Source organism: Panthera tigris, chromosome D3, assembly GCF_018350195.1.
Source record: "Panthera tigris isolate Pti1 chromosome D3, P.tigris_Pti1_mat1.1, whole genome shotgun sequence".
NCBI classification, from domain to species: Eukaryota; Metazoa; Chordata; class Mammalia; order Carnivora; family Felidae; genus Panthera; species Panthera tigris.
In genome coordinates this window covers 45964098-45983925 of record NC_056671.1, presented here as the reverse complement: position 1 = coordinate 45983925, position 19828 = coordinate 45964098, and the positions used below count along the sequence as shown (strand labels likewise).

Genomic DNA, 19828 nt, shown 5'->3' with positions numbered 1-19828 from the left:
ACGGGGGAAAGTTAAAACATCAAAACCACACGCTTTCGGAAATATCCTCCCAGGCCAGATTCCAGAAGTTCGGCTGCCCTGGTCTGGGATCCCTACCCTATATCGTACCCCCAGAACCTTAGAACCACGAAAAGCTAAGCTGGTAACCCGGAGGCCGCCCCGCCTGGTGCCCGTGGCACAGTCCGGCCCAGCGGCCCAGTTCGGCCCCGCCCCTCCAAGGCTGGGCCCTGCCCCCTGCCCCGCCCCCCCTGGGTCGACCTCGCCCCGCCCAGAATGGATCCTGGGCGTCCCTCCAGGGGCACCACCCAGAAGGAGGAGGGGCCAACGACGCCTTCCTCTTTCCTGACGAGCGCTGGCTCCCTGCCGCCGTCACGCGTCCCCGCCCTCCGCCGGCTCGGGATCCTGAGCCAGCCCCGCGCGCCGAGCCGAGCCGAGTCGAGTCGAGTCTCGCCGATGGCCGCAGCACCGCACCAAGGCAGCATGACCGCGCGCGGCCCAGCCCTCGGCCTCCTCCTGCTGCTGCTGTGTCCCGCGCAGGTGAGGGGACGCCCACGACCCGGGAGGGCTGTGGGGGGGCGAGGAGGGCCGCGAGGCTACGGGGAGGGTGGCGGGCGGTGCGGCGGGTAGTGCGTCCCGTTCCCTGAGGGGACGCGGGTCCAGTGGCTCCTGGGGAAGTTGGTCCAGCGATGGAGCCCCTGGCGCCATCCCCCCCCCCCCCCTTCCGCCCCGGCTCCGGTTTCTTTCCCCGGCCACGCACTTTCCCCTGTGATGGCAACTGGAAGCGGCTTGTTTGACCTGTCTTGAGCTCATTTCATCTGTGGCCACCTAATTTCTGGGCTTAGGATGTAGAATCAGAGGGAAGGACGAAAGTGGGTGCAGAGAGGGAGGGATGTTATTTATTTAACCTGCCTTAAAAAAAAAAAAAATAGTCCTGCCACATGCACACGAACTCTATGAATTTGTTCACAATATCCGACCACTCCCATCGGACCAGGTGGGAAGGGGGGAAGGGAGGTAAAGAAGAAACAAACTGCCAAGCACCAAATTGAAACAGTCCTAAGTAAGTCAGCTTGGTTTTCTCTAGAGTGCAAGTTACTTGTTATTAACTCTTTTATGTCTTCAGAAACTGAGGCCCAGCAGGGGATAATTGAGTTTCCCCTTGTCACTATATTAACTAGCTATGGAATGGGGCCTAACTCCCTGGGTCAGCTTTTCCTTGGTTCAGTATCCTAGGGCATAAATGCCTCACTGCTATTTATTATTATTGTTGTTGTTGTTGTTACCTAAACTTTAGGTGTACAGCTTCATAATCTAATATCTGTATACACTGCAAAGTGATCCCACAAGCCTAGTTACCATTAATAACCATACAGTTGCCCTTTCACCCATTTTGCCCAACCCTCAACCCCCTTCCCCTCTGATGCCTAGTCTGTTATCTGTATCTATGATTTTGTTTTTGCTTTATTTTGTTTTGTTAGATTCCACATATCAGTGAAATCACCTGGTATTTGTCTTTCTCCATCTGACTTATTTTGCTTAGCTGTCCAAATGGCAAGATTTCTTTTTCTTTCTTTCTTTTTCTTTCTTTCTTTTCTTTCTTTTCTTTCTTTCTTTCTTTCTTTCTTTCTTTCTTTCTTTCTTTCTAGCTGACTAGTATCCCATTGTATAAATACACCACATCTTTATCCATTCATCTGTCAATGGACATTTAGGTTGTTTCCATATCTTGATTATTGTGAATAATGCTGCAGTGAATGTAGGGGGTACACATATCTTTTTGAATTGGTGTTTCCATTTTCTTCTGATAAATATTCCGAAGTGGAATAGCTGGGTCATATGATAGTTCTATTCTTAATTTTTTGAGGAATCACATAGTATTTTCCACAGTGGTTGTACCAATTTACAATCCCACCAACAGTATACAAGGGTTTCTCTTTCTCCACACCCTCGCCAACGTTTGTCATTTCTTGTTTCTTTGATAATATCCATTCTAACGGGTACAAGGTGATACCTCATTGTGATTTTGATTTGCTTTTCCCTGTTAGTGATCTTGAGCATCTTTTCACGTGGCTGTTGTATGTCTTGTGTGCCATCTGTATGCCTCTGAGGAAATGTCTGTTCAGATCTTCTGCCCATTGTTTAATTAGGTTGTTTTTTTGGTTGGTGTTGTTGAGTTGTAGGAGTTCTTTATAAATTTTGGATATTAACCCTTTATCAGGTATATGGTGTGCAAATATGTTCTCCATTCAGTAGGTTGCCTTTTCATTTTGATGATAATTTCCTTTGCTGTGCAGAAACTTTTCAGTTTGGTATAGTCCCACTTATTTATTTTTCTTTTTGTGTCCCTTGTTTTTGGAGTCAGATCCACAGAGACATCACTAAGACTGATGTCAAGGAGATTACCACCTATGTTTTCTTCCAGAAATTTTATGGTTTCAGGTCTTCCATTCAAGTCTTTAATCCATTTGGAGGTAATTTTTGTAAATGGTGTAAGATAGTGGTCCAGTTTCATACTTTTGCATGTGGTTGTCCAGTTTTCCCAATACCAGTTATTGAAGAGACTGTCCTTTCTCTGTTGTATGTTCTTGGCTCATTTGTTGTATATTAATTTTCCATATTTACGTGGGCTTATTTCTGGACTTTGAATTCTATTCCATTGATCTGTGTCTTTGTTTATACCAATACCACATTACTTTGTTTACTATAGCTTTGTGACATAGTTTGAAATGAGGGAGTGTGGTATCTCCAGCCTTGTTCTTCTTTTTTAAGATTGTTTTGGCTTTTGAGTATCTTTTGTGATTCCATATAAATCTTAATATTATTTGTTCCTGTTCTGTAAAGTGAACCATTGGAATTTTGATGGGTATTTCACTGAATATGTGTGTGTAGATTGCTTTAGGTGGTATGGACATTTTAACAATATTCTTTTAATTCATGAGCACAGATTATCTTTCCATTTCTTTGTGTGTTCTTCAGTTTGTTTTATCAGTGTCTAATAGTTTTCACCTCCTTGGTTAAAATTATTCCTACATATTTTATTCTTTTTAAGGTAATTGTAAACGGAATTGTTTCTTAGTTTCTCTTTATGAATTTTCATTGTTAGTGTATAGAGATGCCACAGATTTCTATACATTGATTTTGTATCCTGTGATTTTACTGAATTCATGTATCATCTGCAAATAGTAACAGATTTCACTTTTTCCTTTCTGATTTGGATGCTTTTATTTCTTTGGCCCAATTGCCATGGCTAGGACTTCCGATATTATGTTTAACAAAAGTGGTGAGAATAGGCATCTTGTTCTTAGATGAAGAGCTGTCAATTTTTCACCATTGAGTATGGTATTAGCTGTAGGATTGCCATGATGGCCTTTGTTATATTGAGGTATGTTCCTTCTATATCCACTTTGTTGAGAGTGGTTATATTCATCATAAATGGATGTTGAATTTTGTCAAATGCTTTTTCTGCATTTATTGAGATGATCATATGATTTTTTATGTCATCTTGTTGATAATGTATCATATTAATCTACAGATGTTGAACTATCCTTGAATCTGTGGAATAAATCCCACTTGATCATCATGTGTGATCCTTTCCAATCATTTAGATTTTGTGTGCTAATATTTTGTTGCGGATTTTTGCATCTGTGTTCATCAAGAATATTGGCCTGTAATTTTTTTTTTTTTAATAGTGCCCTGGTCTGGTTTTGGTATAAGGATAATGCTGGCCTCATAAAATGTGTTTGAAGGCTTTTCCTCCAAGACTTTGAGTGTAGGTATTAAATTAATGTTTGGTGGAATTTGGTAGGGAAGCCATCTGGTCCTGAACTTTGTTGGGAAGTTTTTAATTACTGTTTCAATCTCCTTGCTAGTAATCAGTCTCTTCAGATCTCATATTTCTTCATAATTCAGTCTTGAAAGATTGTATGTTTCTAAGAATTTCTCCATTTCTTCTAGGTTGTCTAGTTTGTTCGCTTATAATTGTTCACCGTAGTCTCTTATGGTCCTTTGTATTTCTGTGGTATTACTTGTAACTTCTCTTCCATTTCTTAATTTTGAGCCCTCTTTTTTTTCCTAGTCACAGACTGAAAGTGAAGGGATGGAAAAAAATATTCTGTACAAGTGGAAATGGAAAGAATACTGAAGTAGCTATATTCATATTAGACAAAATAGACTTTAAAACACAGACTGGGCGCCAGGGTGGCTTAGTCGGTTAAGTGTCTGGCTTCTGCTCAGGTCATGATCTCACGGTTTGTGGGTTTGAGCCCCGCATCGGGCTCTGTGCTGACATCTCAGAGCCTGGAGCCTGCTTGCGATTCTGTGTCTCCCCCTTTCTCTCCCTCTCTCCCTCCCTCCCTCTCTCCTTCTCTCTCTCTCTCTCTCTCTCTCTCTCTCTCTCCTTCCCTGACTTGTGTTCTATCAAAAGTAAATAAAAATCAAAAAAAAAACCCAAAAAAAACCACAGACTACTAAAAGGGCATTCATTACATAATGATAAAGGGGTCAATCCAGCAAGAAGATATAACATTTATAAACATATATGCATCCAACATTAAAGCACCAAAATATATAACACAAATATTAACAGACCTAAAGGGAGAAATTGAAAGATACAATAATAGTAGGGGATTTTAATATCCTACTTTCATCAACAGATAGACAAAAAAATCAGTAAACATCAGCTTTAAATGACACATTAGACTAGATAGACTTAATGGATATGGACAGAACACTCCATCTAAAAGCAGAATACACATTCTTCTCAGGTGTGCATGGAACATTCTGTAGGATTGCATGTTGGGTCACAAACAAATCTCAATAAATTCAATAAGGTTGAAATCATATCAGGCATCTTTTCCAACCATGGTAGTATGAAACTAGAAATTAATTACATGTAGAAAATGGGGTCGGGGGTGCCTGGGTATCAGTTAAATATCTGACTTCAGCTCAGGTCATATTCTCTCGGTTCATGAGCTCAAGCTCCACACTGGGCTCTCTGTTGTCAGTCACTTAGGATCCTCTGTCTCCCTCTCTCTCAGCCCTTCCCCCACCCCTCAAAAATTTTAAACTAGAAAAACATTTCTTTTAAAAAAAAAAGAAGAAAACAGGAAAACCCACAAAGGCGAGCATATTAAACAACATGCTACTGACCAACCAATGGGTCACTGAAGAAAATCAAAGGAGAAATTTAAAAGTACCGAGAGAAAAATTAAAACAGAAATATGACATACCAAAATCTGTGGGATGCAGCAAAAGCAGTTCTTAGAGTGAAGTTAATAGCGATACAGGCCTACTTCAAGAAAGAAGGAAAATCTCAGTGTAATGTAACTTTACACCTAAGAAACCTAGGAAAAGAGCAAACAAAGCCCCAAATTAGTAGAAGGAAGGGAATAATAAAGATCAGAGCAGAAATAAATGAATCAGAAACTAAAAAGATGAAAAATGATCAATGAAATTAAAAGCTGGTTCTTTGAACAGAGAAAATTGATAAATTCTTAACTACATTCACTGCTATTTCTGTGTCTGCAGTTTTCTTTTATTCACTCATTCATTCATTTATTTATTTTTAAATGTTTATTTTTGAGAGAGAGAGAGAGTGTGTGTGTGTGTGTGTGTGTGTGAGAGGGAGAGGGGCAGAAAGAGGGAGACACAGAATCCGAAGCAGGCTCCAGGTTCCACGCTGTCAGCACAGCGCCCAGTGCCAGGCTCAAACCCATGAACTGCGAGATCATGACCTGAGCTGAAGTTGGACGCCCAAGTGACTGAGCCACCCAGGCACCCCTGCTGTTTTCTCTTTTAAAACTAGGGGTTGAGGCCTCTGGGTGACTGAGTTGGTTACGCTCAACTTTGGCTCAGGTCATGACCTCGTGGTTCACAAGTTCAAGCCTCAAGTTGGATTCTGTGCTGTCAGCATGGAGCCCCACTTCAGATTCTCTCTCTCAAAAAGTAAACAAATTAAAAAAAAAAAAAAAAAACAGTGGTTGAAGGGAGGTGGGTCAAAGTCTAAGGATATAGCATAGTGCTGATTAAACCAGATGAGGATGCAAGAGTGAAGGTCTGGGAATTTGGTGACCTTGTGCCCCCCTCATGGACATGTCAGTAATGAGGTAGTAAATCAGAAGGGAAAGCAAATTAGGGAGCTTCCCTGGACTAGGAGACCTCTCAAATTTCTGGGTAGTTCTTGGAAGCAGGTAGGTTTTGCTGACGTGGTGAGGGCCCAAGAACCAGGAGAAGAGCTGTGGCTCCCTCCCCTATGTATGTAGAGGGGCTCCCCAGCAGTGTGGGCTTGTGGAATAGCACACATTTGGTATTTGGTGCCTGGTTGGGAGGGGGGCAGAAGAGAGCAGGTAAGTGGTTTGGAATGGGGTCAGTGGGTAGACCACTCACTAGCTCTTGCTTTGGACACATTACTCTGTCAAACCTTAGTTCCTTTTCAAGACAGACAATACCTTGTAGGATTATTGAGGTTGTTAAGTAATATGGCATATGGAGAGACGTTATGACTGTGGTAAAAACTCAAGGAACAGTAGCACTTCTGTGCCTTTAAGAAAATACAGCTGTTCAGCTGTATTTCCCTGGAGTTTTAGGTCAGGATCTAGTAGACAGGCTTCACACTGGTAAGTAGCTTTAACTTAACTCTGAAATCCTTTTACCTCAAGGTAGTATCCAAGGCTGATGGCCAATGAGTGCGTCTCCTCGTAGGACTTTTCGGGTAGGTCAGAGGTTCATCATGAGTCTCTTGCAAAATGCCTGGATAGGTCTGTAAATCTTAACTGGAAAGATTCCTTTGTTATTTTACAAATTAACTCCCTCACAGGCTTTCAGCACACCTGAACAGGCTGGGGGAAGAAGGAAAGGCGTCTGCTCTGAGAATTCTTACCAATGATAGCATCTTGTCTGGGTTCAGTCTGAGCACTCAGGAAGTTCTCTTGCAGAATTAACAGACTAACTGTCCTTTGGGGGGATTTTTGCTTTTCTTAATTTTTAATTTTTACAGATGATGAAATAACATTACTAGATTGCGTGGCTTTTAAGCCTTGTACTCACCCAAATAATGTGTGCAGTTTTGAGAAATCACATATATTTCTCCTGATTGTAATTTTTATAAGCCTTTTTTTTTGAGGAACTTAGAGCATAGTGAGGTCTAAGTAGGAATTAAGCCATTAAAATGGCTTTTCCTGAATAGATCAGGAATGGTTTAATCTTTCGACCTGGAGAGCATTGAAGAAAACCCACATTCACCCCAATTTCAGATGGTTAATCTTTCCCAGTCTCTCCTACTCCTTGATTGATACTGTGCTCAGATATCTTATTAACATAAGTAATCAAGGGAAAATGAGGTTTTTATTTTAGCGAGTGGGCAGAAAGAAAATGGCTTGCTGAATAGGTCTTTGTATTGCCTCAGTGTTTGTCATATTACCCAGAACAAAGAATCTCTCTGGTCTGAAGACAGTATGATCTCTCTTTCCTGGGTGATCCTTCCCCACCCTCCACTCCTCCCAAAAGGGAGGCTTTTCAGGGTGTTTTAAGGATGAGATATTACCTACTGCGGAAGCTGGTGTTAAACCATCTCTAATCTGATCGTGGGCGCCCTTTCTGCCCTGTCACCCATAGCTCTGTGAAGGGCATCAGCTCTCTGGCCAAAAAAAACGACTTAACGACTTGCTATCAAAACCCTGCCCATCTTCCAAGGCCCAGTTCAAATGCTACGTCATCCGGGACATTTGTTATCCTGTTCCCCCAACTAGAATGCCTACCTTCTGAAGCCGTACATCTGTGTTTATACTGCAGCAGCAGCTTTTACCTATCTGTGGGTCTTGACTCTTGCTCTCACCAAGAGTGATCCTGGGCAAGCCAGTGATCCCCTGGCACCTCAGTCTCTTCCTCTGTAAAGTCGGGTTAACAACTATGCCTGTTTCTCACGGTGCTTATGGAAAGAGAGAGAAATATTGTTTGAATTGAAGTACTAGATTGCAGGCTCCTTGTGGGCAAGAACTGTATTTTACCAATTCCACTATGGCCAAGACTCTCTTTTTGGAGTCATCAGATCATTGGGCCTTTGTGGGTTTAGGTGTGGGGATAAGATGGGGGAAGGATTCAGAGGCATTGCTTTCTGGATGATAATCAATAATCAACTGTGGCCCAACAAGTTTTTTGCCTGGAGTATGCCTCTTATTTTCAGTTTTTGGAATATTTGCTTTGGCAGGAAAACTTTGGGGAAAAAACCAAACCTGTCTCTATGCAAGCATGCTGTGGGGGGATTTAAGAGAGAAGCTTTAAAATTTGTTCTCTATCTTATTACTGTCCCTTGGGCCACAGAGGAACTCCAGTTCTTGTCATCCACTAGTTTCATAAATATAAAGTGGTTGCTGTGGGTAGTGTAGATACAAAAGTAGATCAAAGGAGTTACCTACACAGAAAGCAGTCTAAACTGTAAAGTGCTGTGTAAATGTTAGTAGTTTCTTTCTCTATCTTGTTCGTAGTTGAAGGGAAGAAGGATGAATACATAAAAATGTACAATACAATGAAAAATGTGCTCTAACAAAGGTAAGGACAGAATATTACGGGAGTCCATTTTTGAACCGACCTTTGGAGGGCGAATTAATTCTTACCAGGTGAAAACTGGAGAAAGTAGGGGAGAGTTACCTAGTTGTTACTGAAAACCAGACAACTGTATATTTGAAAAGGGTGAATTTTATGGTAAGTTATCTCAATGTTTTTAGAAATGATGTTCTAGATTACAAGAATCTAAAGAAAAAAGAGTTACCTAATTTTTGCATAGTATTCCATTGCTAAGACACATCTGGTCTCATCTTAACACCACAGAACCCCTTTAAGATAGATGGGATTCTGCGTGCCCTGTTTTACAAGAAATTAAGGATATTAAGGCCTAAGTTTGTGCCAAGGTCACGTAGCTGATAAATGGCAGACTAGGGGTTGAGCCACAGTCTTCTGACTTCTGTGCTCTAGTTTATTCAGATTCAAAATATTGGTACCAGATTACTTATATTTAGCAAGCTAAATTGATCAGCAGATGTTCAGCAGATGTTCCAGATGGCCAACAGGGTGTTTCATTCAAGGCTTGCTCCTAGTTCCAGTCTGGCTTCTCCAGAATCCAGCGATGAATCAGGGATGGGGTTAGCCTCGTGGCCTGGCCCTTTGTTCATTTGCCACACTGTATACATATTGCATAGGAAAAGACCTGTGCACAGTATACGTTCCCATCTGCTGTTTTGTTTTAGTCTGTGGCTTTTGGATTATTTTTCAAATTTGTGAGTGCTAAGGCTCAGAAATGTCTGATGCCAACTAGTAGTGTGACCTTGGGCAAGTCACTTAAACTTCAAGCTAGTGGGGTTATTTGTAGAGTGAAGACTTGCTGAGCCTATCTAAAAATGTATGAAGTAAACACCCATTTATAGGCACACCTAGTGGTCACACAAATTATCCGTTGTTATGTGGATATGTTTACCACATTAGCTATAAAAGAGAGTTCCGGAGATTTCCATCATTAGAAGTCACACCAGAGCAGCCTCCGCCCCAAATATCCTGCCATATTTTTTGGTCTGCCTACCAGACTCCAAGGAAAGAGCAGGCAGCTTAATCTCTGGATAGGATTCTCTGTGTCTCTCCATCCTGTCCTGCGTTGTCCTGACTGGCCAGGCCAGCCCCCTTGCTCCCTGCAGAGGCCTCTCCCTACCCCCTAACCAACCCTCCCTTGCTGGAGCTTGAGCTGGTGTGTCTCTGGGTTCTGCCATGAACTTTACCCATCCAAGACAGTGGCAGAGGTGAGAGGACCCGGCCCTCCACTCCATGTGCCGTGGGGTGGCCGAGAGCAGGCCCAGAGCTGAGGGTGGTCAGTGGTGGTAACATGACTTGACAGCAGCCTGGAGATGTACTTAGAAAGTGGTAAATGGTCATCATTATTTCCACAAGTGAACACATTTAGGTAGAAAGAGGGGTAGTGGCTGGGACAGCCCATCATTGGTGCACAGTGAAAATCTGAGGACGTATCTATACAAACTGAGCTGGAGTTTGAGCAGTGCAGCAGCTAGGGGGTGAGGATAGCAGATAGAATGGAGAATGCTTAACCTGACCTTCAAAATCTTCTTTCTCACTGTTGGTTTTGTTACTTAGGAGCCATGTGACCTTAGAGAATCTTCTGTGAGCCTTGTTTTCCGTACCTACAAAATGCTGCAATACTACTCCAGAGGTTATCTAAGAAATACATGAGGCAATGAGGGAAGGGATCACTGAACTTCATGCCTGGCATGTGGTTGATGTTCACTAAGCATTTTGTTATGAGTTAGTTAATACTTGAGATTTATTAAAGGCCTCCTGGAGTGTAGGATTCTGTTGCTGATGCTCAGAGCTTCTCCATCTGATAAGATGTGCTTTTATAGAGTTCCCTATTAGAGTCTGTTTTGCAGTTGGTGTAGTTGTCGACATATAGCAGAAGGGTGTTTTGTTTTGTTTTGTTTTGTTTTGCTGAACTACTATTGTTGAAAGAAACTTCCCAGGGCACCTGGGTGGCTTCAGTCTGTTAAGCCTCCGAGTCTTGATTTCGGCTCAGGTCATGATCGCACGACCTCTGTGCTGACAACACTGAGCCTGCGTGGGATTCTCTTTCCCCTTCTCCCTCTGCCCCTCCCCTGTTGCGCTTTTTCTCTCTCAAAATAAATAAACTTAAAAAAAAAGAGAGAAAGAAAGAAACTTCTATCCACTCATCTAGCCAATAATTAAACCCTAGAGCATGTTTTGAAACAGCCATGTGACCTAACCTTTAAAAGTAGAGATGCTCTAGCCTTGTAACTACTAAATTCTCGTTTAAAGCCAAAATAACCGGTAGTTCTCGTTTCTGAACTTCTTACATAATCCATTTGAACTCCTTCAACTCATCAAGAGATTTGATGGTTTCTGGGTTGATGGACATTGGATAAGGTACTATAGAGACTTTGAAAGGAAATAAAACACCTGGGCTTCTGCCCTTTACACTTTTATGGTCTTACTAGGGAGTTGAGACAATAACCAGAAACTACTCATGGAACCTCTCTCTACACACGTAAATCTGCAGTTCTCATTCGTTCTACTTCATCGGGCAGGAGCCCACAAATCACACAGCCTGGCCATAGCCTATTGTTACAAATAAAGTTTTCTTCATCACCCCTACACCCATCATGTACCTGTTGTCTGTGGTTGCTTTTGAGCTACAACAGGGTAGTTGAGTATTTTCTACAGAGACCTTATGGCCCACAAGCCTACAATACTTAATATTTGGCCCTCTTGGAAAAGTTTATCAGCCTCCATCCCAGGGGATCCACGTAGGAGCTTGTGGAATGTAAGTGAGGGGCAGATATCACTCACCGGAGCCCTGGGCTCAGAATACCTGCTGACTTGAGTGGTGAGGATGATGCCTCTGAACACTAGCCAGGTGCTGCCTGGAGCTGACCTACCTCTGTCCCCAGAGAGCTCACCTGACCGGGAGAGCACAGTGCTGGAACCAGGTGAGAGGAGTCAGAGTGAAACTTAATGGAGGTGACAAGTCTTGGGAGAGGCTTTTAAGAGCCGGGGGACATTCCAAGATGGGTAGGGCTGAAACCTGTGAAGAAGCACTGGAGTCTGGCCTTGGGGACCTGGATGAATTCAGAGAAGGGCTGTTTAAGCTGAGCCAAAAGCCAGTCTGTGCAGGGTCATCCAGATGTATTTGTGAAAAAGCTGTTTAGAAGTTACCACACCTTCTTAATGATAGAGAACAGACAGGGTTGATGGAGGGAAGTGGGTGGGGGATGGGCTAGATGGGTGATGGGTATTAAGGAGGGCACTCGTGATGAGCACTGGGTGTTGCATGTAAGTGATGAATCACTGAATTCTCCTGAAACCAATATTGCATTGTATGTTGACTAACTAGAATTTAAATTAAAAAAATTTTTTTTAAGTTACCACACTTGTATGTTTTTGTGTGTATATGTCTGTACAGGTTTGCCTGTCAGGAGGAATTAAAAGCCTAATAGATTAGCAGCAGTTAAATCTGAGAAAGGGGGTGGAGGGATAGAGGAGTGGGACTTCCAGTGTTATTGCACATACATCTGTGATGTGTGGGTTTGCATGTTTGTGATGAGTGGGTATGGAGTCTGTAATTAAAGAAAGTTAGGGCTCAGCTGGTTAAGCGTCTCACTCTTGATCTCAGCTTAGGTCTTGATCTCAGGGTCATGAGTTCACACCCCATGTTGGGCTCCATGCTGCGTGTGGAGCCTACTTAAAAAATAAAGTCTATAGTCATTTATTTTTAACATTTTAGGAATGGGTACCAGTTAAAAATGCTTCAGTAAGATCGTTCTTGTGGTTATAAATAGCTCCGTATGACTGGTCGATGACCACGAGACCAACTGGGAAGAATTGTTATCCTTTAGACTCGGGTCTCCAGGACTTGAGTGGAACTTTAACAAGACGTGTCGTGTGGCACTCAGACCCATAGTTTTTTACTGTTTGAACGTATGGTCATGCTTCTTTGTTAAGTCCGAGTGTGATAACTGACAGAGTGCTCTGTGCAGTCTTTGCTCCTGGACTTTTCCAGGAAGGACATCTGAGCTCATGTTTTGTGGTAAAACACATAATATAAAACTGACAGTGTACAGTTTTTAAGTGTACAATTCAGTGACATTAAAGACATTTTTGTGCAGCCACCATCCATCTCCAGCACCGAGCTCATGTTTGATCAGGTGCACTTTGGGCTCTGGCAGACCTCAGACGTTGGTAGGTTTTATTTCAGCGTTGCTTCCTTCCCCAAATGGATGTTACTGATACGAAGTCAGGCATTCTTGTATCACGGTAAAGGCAGCTTTCAGCCACACCTTACCTTGGGAAAGCGTGTGCCCCGTGTGTGAGCTGTTGGTCGCGCGGCCCACCCCTGGTCTCGGTGTCGGCATGTGCCGCCATGACATTCCAGAGATCTGAGGTGTATCCGTCGTCTTTGTCGATAGAGTCCTGACTGCCCGCTCTGCTGTGGTGGTTTGGAGACTGGAAATCCAGGCGTTTGAAAGCCAGTGAGCTTCTTGGTGGGATACAGAGATGAGCATGGCCCGGCCAGTGGTCCACTGAGGAGTGACCCTCCGGGTAGCGTGGGTAGGAGTTCCAGCTTCCGAACCAGCCAGGCCTTGGGTGGGGCCTCAGATGAGTCACTCCACCTGTGTAACCCTCAGTTTCCTTATCTGTAGAATGGTATTGTTCTAGTACCGACCTCATAGATCGGAGAATTAAGGAAAATAACAGGGGCACTCTTAGGAAGTCCCTGGATGCTGGGCCAGGCGGCGGCGGTGATGGTGGCAGCGGTGCTGGCAGCCCTCCCAGAAACAGCTGGAATGATGGAGCTCAGGGAGGGAGGGGCTGTGCTTGGCTGGGTCGCGATAAACCCACGGGGGAGGTGGTGGTTGGAGAGTGGCCCTGGCAGGTAGCAGGGGTGCAGGGGTCCGCAAGTCTCTCTGAGTGTGGGACAGAAGATGAGGAATGGGAGGGAGACGAGCGTGCACCCCGGAGCCAGGTGAGGCGTCTGGAGCTTGTCCCAGGCGGTGGGAAGATGGCTTGTAGGCTTCTGAGCATCAGAGAGCTTTGGAGCCTCGGCTCAGGAAGAGCCCACCTGGCAGCTGTGCCTAGGGGACGTGCTGAGGTCTGCAGAGGAGGCGGCAAGGCAGTCTGCATGGCAAGGAAGGGGTGCCAGAAACTGCACCTCACTGGGAACTTCCCCAGGAGGTACCTGGGGCTTTGAAACCCCATGAAGAGAGATTGGTGGAGGAGGAAAGATTGGTGTCCTTTGGAGCACCTGGGGCACCTGGGATGTCAGGCAGGTAACTGGAAGGGCAGCTGGAGAGAAACTGGGGTCATTTGACCAAGAGGGAGAATGATACCGGAGGAGCGTTTATTGGCAGGAGCAGGTGAAGGGATGCACAGAGAGATGAGGTTGAGAATGTGGAAGAGAGGGGTCGGGCGGTGGAGGTCCCCCGGGAGGCTGAGGAGCGCGGCACCAGCTGGGCCGGCGGCTCTCGCTTTCAGCTGTAGGTGAGGCGAGAGGGAGCTGAGGTGGAAAAGAGGGCTCCCCCACCGGCTCAGCTGTGTGAGTGAGTGCACACCTGACCGTGCCTTGCACAGGGTGGGATCGGGAGAGGGTGTGGTGCTAGAGTGAGGACCTTAATTATGCAGGCAATTATATTTTACTGAGAGTCTGTTTCTGGAACTAGAATGTTCCAGTTTGAATCCTAACTCTGCCGCTCCTGGGCAAATTAGCCTCTCTGTGCCTCTGTTTTCTCAACTGTAAAATGGGTATAACTGCACTTCCCTCATCAACTTGTGAGGATGAATTGGGTTAAAAAATGAAGAACAGTTGAAACCGTGCCTGCCGCACAAGTAAATGGCTTGCGAGTGCCTTTGGGCCCCACTGGCCTGGGCTGCCTCCAGAGGCAGGATGACTTTGGGAAGCAAATCTGTTAGCATTGAGTCAAACACAGTTTTCCTGGGCCCAAAGAAATCTAGGTGTTTTATTTCAGGTGTTTTACTTCAGGTACTCTTTGCTGAGGTCCCAAAGAGTTGGAAGACAATAATGATCCCTTGCATTTGATTGTATAGCTTTACAGTTCACTAAGTACTTCCACATAAATTCCCTTATCCGATCTTCACACCAAACCTGTGAGATGGGCAGGGGTTATGAGCTGCTGTTCACAGGGAGCAGAACTGCTCAACACGGTTTCAGTAACCTCCAGCTGCAGGCAGGCCCAGCAGGCACATTGACTGAGAGCCTCGTGAGCTCTGAGGATCAGAACCCAGGACTCCTGACCTCCTCCCACCCCCCTGCCCCACCCCTCTTCTACCCCAGGGATGGAAACAACCTTGAGATAAAGGCGGGCATTATGAAGGATGACTGGGAAGCACATTGTGCTGAGTCTTTATTTCCTTTCGTAACATTGAGCACTGAGGAAAGGGAACTGAGACTCCAGACCCTCTTCCTGTTAGTCATGCCAGAGTTGCGTTTGTCGACTGGCCTTCTGTCACTCTGGCGGGTGACTTGCCAGAGTGCCCAGGCTTGGACCTGCTTGCCCTTTGGCTGTGTTGAGAATTCTGTGCAGTCTGGGGCGGGGCCACTTGTGTTTAAATTACATGTCATGTCAGCAGTTATGCCACCTCCTCAGCTTTTTTGCCTTTTCAGACTTCAGTAGATGGATAATTTCCTTTTAGTCAGAAAACTAGAATTTTGGAAAGAGGAGCACTTTCCCTGGAATCGCTAGGTTCATGGAAATAAATAATTGCGATTCTTTTTAAACAAAAACAGTGGCGGAATTTTGCAGCTTCTTGCCAAAGGTTTGATATGTGGCATTGTTGAATACTTGTCACTTCCTCATTTGTATAATTTCCCTCCCTTATGGCCTAAACATATGACTTGTAATGAATACAGAAAAGAGTAAGTCATAATTTCTGTTTGAAAATACCTGAGAAATGAGTTCAAAGTAATCTTGACCCCTTTGATTCCCCACACATACACACCCCAACCTCCTGCCTGTTTCCTTTCATGTTTTTAGAGCCTCAAGGGCCTGTGATGGGATTTGTATCTTGATGCTGAGGATCAACACAGACTGACTGACCTCCTTGCATACATGTTGGTCACGTGCCACTGCCGCTGGAGAGAATTCACTCTTCTATTCAGATTTCTTTTAATGGCTTTTCCAGGAGGTATCTTGAGAGTCACAGTTGCTACTTGATGGCCTCTATTTCCCCACGGGACGGATGATTGCAAGGCCTTGCAGGCCTGTGGCCCTGGCCGGTGTGGTGGATCTCCGTGGCTGTGCTGACGTGATGATTCACGCTGCACCCTCCTCCCCTTCTGAGTTTTCAGACAGCCTGGTGACTCTCACGCGGGAAATATGAGTGGCACTTGAGAAATCTTTATTTTTCTTTTAAGATTGCTGAGGTGGTTGTCCTTAGAGCTAGCACATTCTTTGCTTTCTACTTAAACCTCGAGGATTCTTTCTTAGGGTTTATTGGGGGTTTTGGCTTTGCTTTTCATGTTACTCATTGATGGGCTGATGTGAATCAACCTAAATACGTATGGAAATGTTCTTTCATTATTTGGAGATTATGTAGTTTCTTATGCAGATGTGCAAAAATGGTGCCTTAAAAATTGCAGACTCACATACTATCTTGCTTTCTTTCCTCTACACTGGTTCTTAGTGATCTTTACATGGAACTATAGCTTCCTTTCATTGACAATAAACTAGCAGGAACTAGGAATTGTGTAAATAAGTAATTTCTATTACCTCCTTTGCTGACTGACTTGGCAAGCCCATTTTAGACATCTTGTCAATTTTCATTAATATTTCCCCAAACATTAAGCTAACCAGTGCCTCTTGCTGTCACTTCCTTTTGCAGGTAACGTTGGAAGGTTTTGTAATAGTGTTTGAATGGGTGCTTTTCGCTGTTGAAATTTCCATTACCTTTGGGACCCCGATGAACTGAGTTTTGTGTCGACTCTGTCTGTAGGTGTTGGCACAGTCTTGCATCTGGTATGGAGAGTGTGGAATTGCATCTGGAGATAAGAGGTACAACTGCAAATATTCAGGGCCACCAAAACCCTTGCCGAAGGATGGGTATGACTTAGTGCAGGTAAGTTTGTTATCTTGGGCACTGGGAACACAAAATGCTAATCGGAGATCCTCTGTAACTACACTGTAAATATCACTGAGAGGTGGGGCTGAAACTAACAGGTTTAAATCTTACCCCAAACGCTTATCTGGGGCACACAATAGCACAGAAGATAACATAACTCCCGGAGGCTTGATTTCTTTGGGACTCACTTTATGCCTTTCTCATAGTTGTAGTTTCCACATAACAAGTTACTATTTAGGGACTGACCTTGGTACCGCAAATGTTGCTCTTTTCAGCTTCTTGAAAATATACTAGAAGTTAGCTTTTTTTCGGTTCCTGGATTTCAGGACTCAGGCAGGCTGGGCTGCTAAGTGGCTCTGACTCCCTTGTCCTGTTTATCTTAGTGATTCCCCCGTTTTCCATCCAGAGCCTGTGAACTTTGGTTGCTACCAGGATTCTGTTCTCTGTTGCCTTGTTTACCTTTCCTGATACACAGGGATATTAGAAACGAACTGGAAAAATCTGGTTTTAGAGGGGAAAGGTCTGGTTTTAGAGGCCTCGGTAATGTAAAATCAAGTTGCATGTGGCGGGTCTCCTCGACTGACTTGGTACTTTCATGAGAATTGTTAAAGACCTCTGACTTTCTCTGTCGTGACTAATGGAAGTAGTCAGTAGCATTTGGGCTAAACCTGAACAGAAAACTAAAGAGATCAAACTGGTTGTCATGGAGGGAAGGGAGCTTCCAAATAGGAAAAAGATTTGAAATAACTGTACTGCTTCTACTTTTGTGACTCCCTCGTTTATAAATAGTAAAATTGATAGCCCTGTGAAAGAATTCTGCAAGAACTTTGCAAACACATTTCTTACCCTTCTATACCTATAAAGGACTATGTGAGTAAAATTGCCTTATTGAGTAATGTGTGTCCTGATTTGACTTTGCTGCTCTGATAACCATGCTTTCTCACCCAAAAGGAGCTCTGTCCAGGATTCTTCTTTGACAACGTCAGTCTTTGTTGCGATGTGCAGCAGCTCCAGACACTGAAAGACAACCTGCAGCTGCCTCTACAGTTTCTGTCCAGGTAGGTTGACCACCTGGCAAACAACAAAAAAAAAAATAGTAGATTTTGAGCACTTGTTAACTAGTGACGTCCTGATTTCCTTAAAAAAAAAATTTTTTTTAACGTTTATTCATTTTTGAGAGACAGAGCACAAGCAGGGGAAGGGCAGAGAGAGAGAGGGAGACACGGAATCCGAAGCAGGCTCCAGGCTCTGAGCTGTCAGCCCAGAGCCCAGTGCGGGGCTCGACCTGGGATCATGACTGGAGATAAAGCTGGACACTTAACCGACCGAGCTACTAAGGCGCCCCTACTGATTTCCTTTTAAAAGTTGGTTTTCATTTTATTTCAAGAAAGCAATCTTATGACTTCTCAGAAATAAAGGACAATTTCTCGATAAAATAATAGTTACCAGATTTAGTTCTCTTCCTAGTTACACGCAGAACTAATGTGGGGCTTCCTCTGAGATGTCCTTACCCAAGGGACTTGGTCTTTTCATACTCGAGCCTCTGGGCACTGTGGGGAGGAGAGGTTCTGGTGGTGCTGCCAGGTCTGTGACCCGAGACCCTCCTCCGTGTGGTCCTCTGCATCACCTCCCTCTCCGCCCCACCCCTAGATGATGTGGTTCTCTCTTCCTGCAGTGTCCTGAGATGCTAGAGTCCCAGTCCTCCCTAGAGCTGGCCTTTGATAGCTGTTAACACGATTGTTCTGGCAGAGCTGGGAGGTTTTGTCAACATTAGTTCTTTGTCCAGTCTGTTCTGTTCTCTATGACCAGGGCCATGAAAAGGGTTGCATAATAGGTGTTCTTCTCTGAGCTCACTCAGCGGTTCTCAAATGTGCAAAAGAACAAGCTGGTGGTGGTCTGTAGAACAGCACATCATGGTCTCTTCCTAAATTTTGCACACTGAAGCACCCTGATAAAGGACATAGGAAGAGGGGGCGATGCTTCTCTATGCACATACCACTGTAGGTGACAGGGCGGTCCACATCCTCTGAGAAAACCCTGCATCTTCCCAGAGGTTTAAACTGACAACACAGAGTGGAAAACCATCCCTAAACTGTTCTTCCAGGACAGCGTACCCTATAATAATAGATGAAACAGTGGAGAATCTAATTGGACCAGCATACCCTGTGGAAGGCCAGTGGATGGTGATGGAGCAGGTTGCAGCCATCATTCAGTCAAAGTACATTTGTTTAGCACCTGCCCTAGGTGAGGCATTATGGACGTAAAAATAACCGAGATCAAAAGATAACCAGATTTCCCCATGTTGTCAGCTCTGTTTATAACAGAAAATAATGAGAAGCTAACACGTGCAGCTGCCAGAATTGATCGTGGAGATTAAACTTAATAACACGCAAAGAGGTTTGTGATTCACAGAACATGGTAGAAATCTGGGCACCCCGGGAGTAGTGTGTGTTAGAATGGTGTAATTGTGGTTCTCGTTCTTGTCACAGTAAAGCACGGGACTCCTGAGAGCAGGTCAGTGTGCGTGTCTGCTCCCTTACTAGACCAGGGGCTTTGAAGGCTGGGACCACCTTCCCTGTTCCGTGTCACGTGGGCACCTGGACCAGATCGGAGTTGAGGGTCATCTCGACTGGTTGTGCAGCGAGAATGCAGGTCTAATGAAGCTGTAGCTTTTGCAAATAGAAGTGAACCAAACTGGGGAGAGAGTTCTCCCACCTAACAAGTCACCGTTAGAAGCTTAAACGTTGAACCTGAAGGACAGCAGACACAAGCAGACACAAGACAGCAGCTTGTGGTCCTCATGAGAACCTGTGTGTTTCTGCAACCCATGCAGCCAGAGAACACCACTGCTGTTCTTATGCCTTCTTCTCAAGTCACGGGGAAATCCTCTTGTGTTTAGAGAGGGTCAGGGGATTACCTGGGGATTACCTTAAAGAAAGCCCTTCAGTAGCAAGATGAAAATTCTAATGCCTGAATCTCGTTTTCCCCTTGTTTTTCTTCTTTTTAAAAAAAACTTTTTTTTTAAGGTTCATTTTTTTGAGAGAGACAGAGCACGAGATGGGGAGGGGCTGAAAGAGAGGGAGACACAGAATCTAAAGCAGGCTCCAGGCTCCTAGCTGTCAGCACAGAGCCCGACGCGGGGCTCAAACCCATGAACCACAAGATCATGACCTGAGCCGGTCTGACT

At 44.4% G+C, this 19828-nt stretch overlaps 1 protein-coding gene across 2 annotated transcripts in view; it reads left to right on the top strand.

Moving 5' to 3' along the window:
* The first annotated feature begins 334 nt into the window (after nt 1–334).
* Nucleotides 335–19828, top strand: part of NPC1 (NPC intracellular cholesterol transporter 1) — a 53971-nt gene continuing 34477 nt past the window's right edge. For both annotated transcript variants that reach the window (XM_042961346.1, XM_042961345.1), the window contains exons 1-3: nt 335–537; nt 16516–16638; nt 17593–17699. In XM_042961346.1, the coding sequence (XP_042817280.1) occupies nt 454–537; nt 16516–16638; nt 17593–17699 (314 nt within the window). In that variant the 5' untranslated portion in view covers nt 335–453. The remainder of the gene's footprint in view (nt 538–16515; nt 16639–17592; nt 17700–19828) is intronic.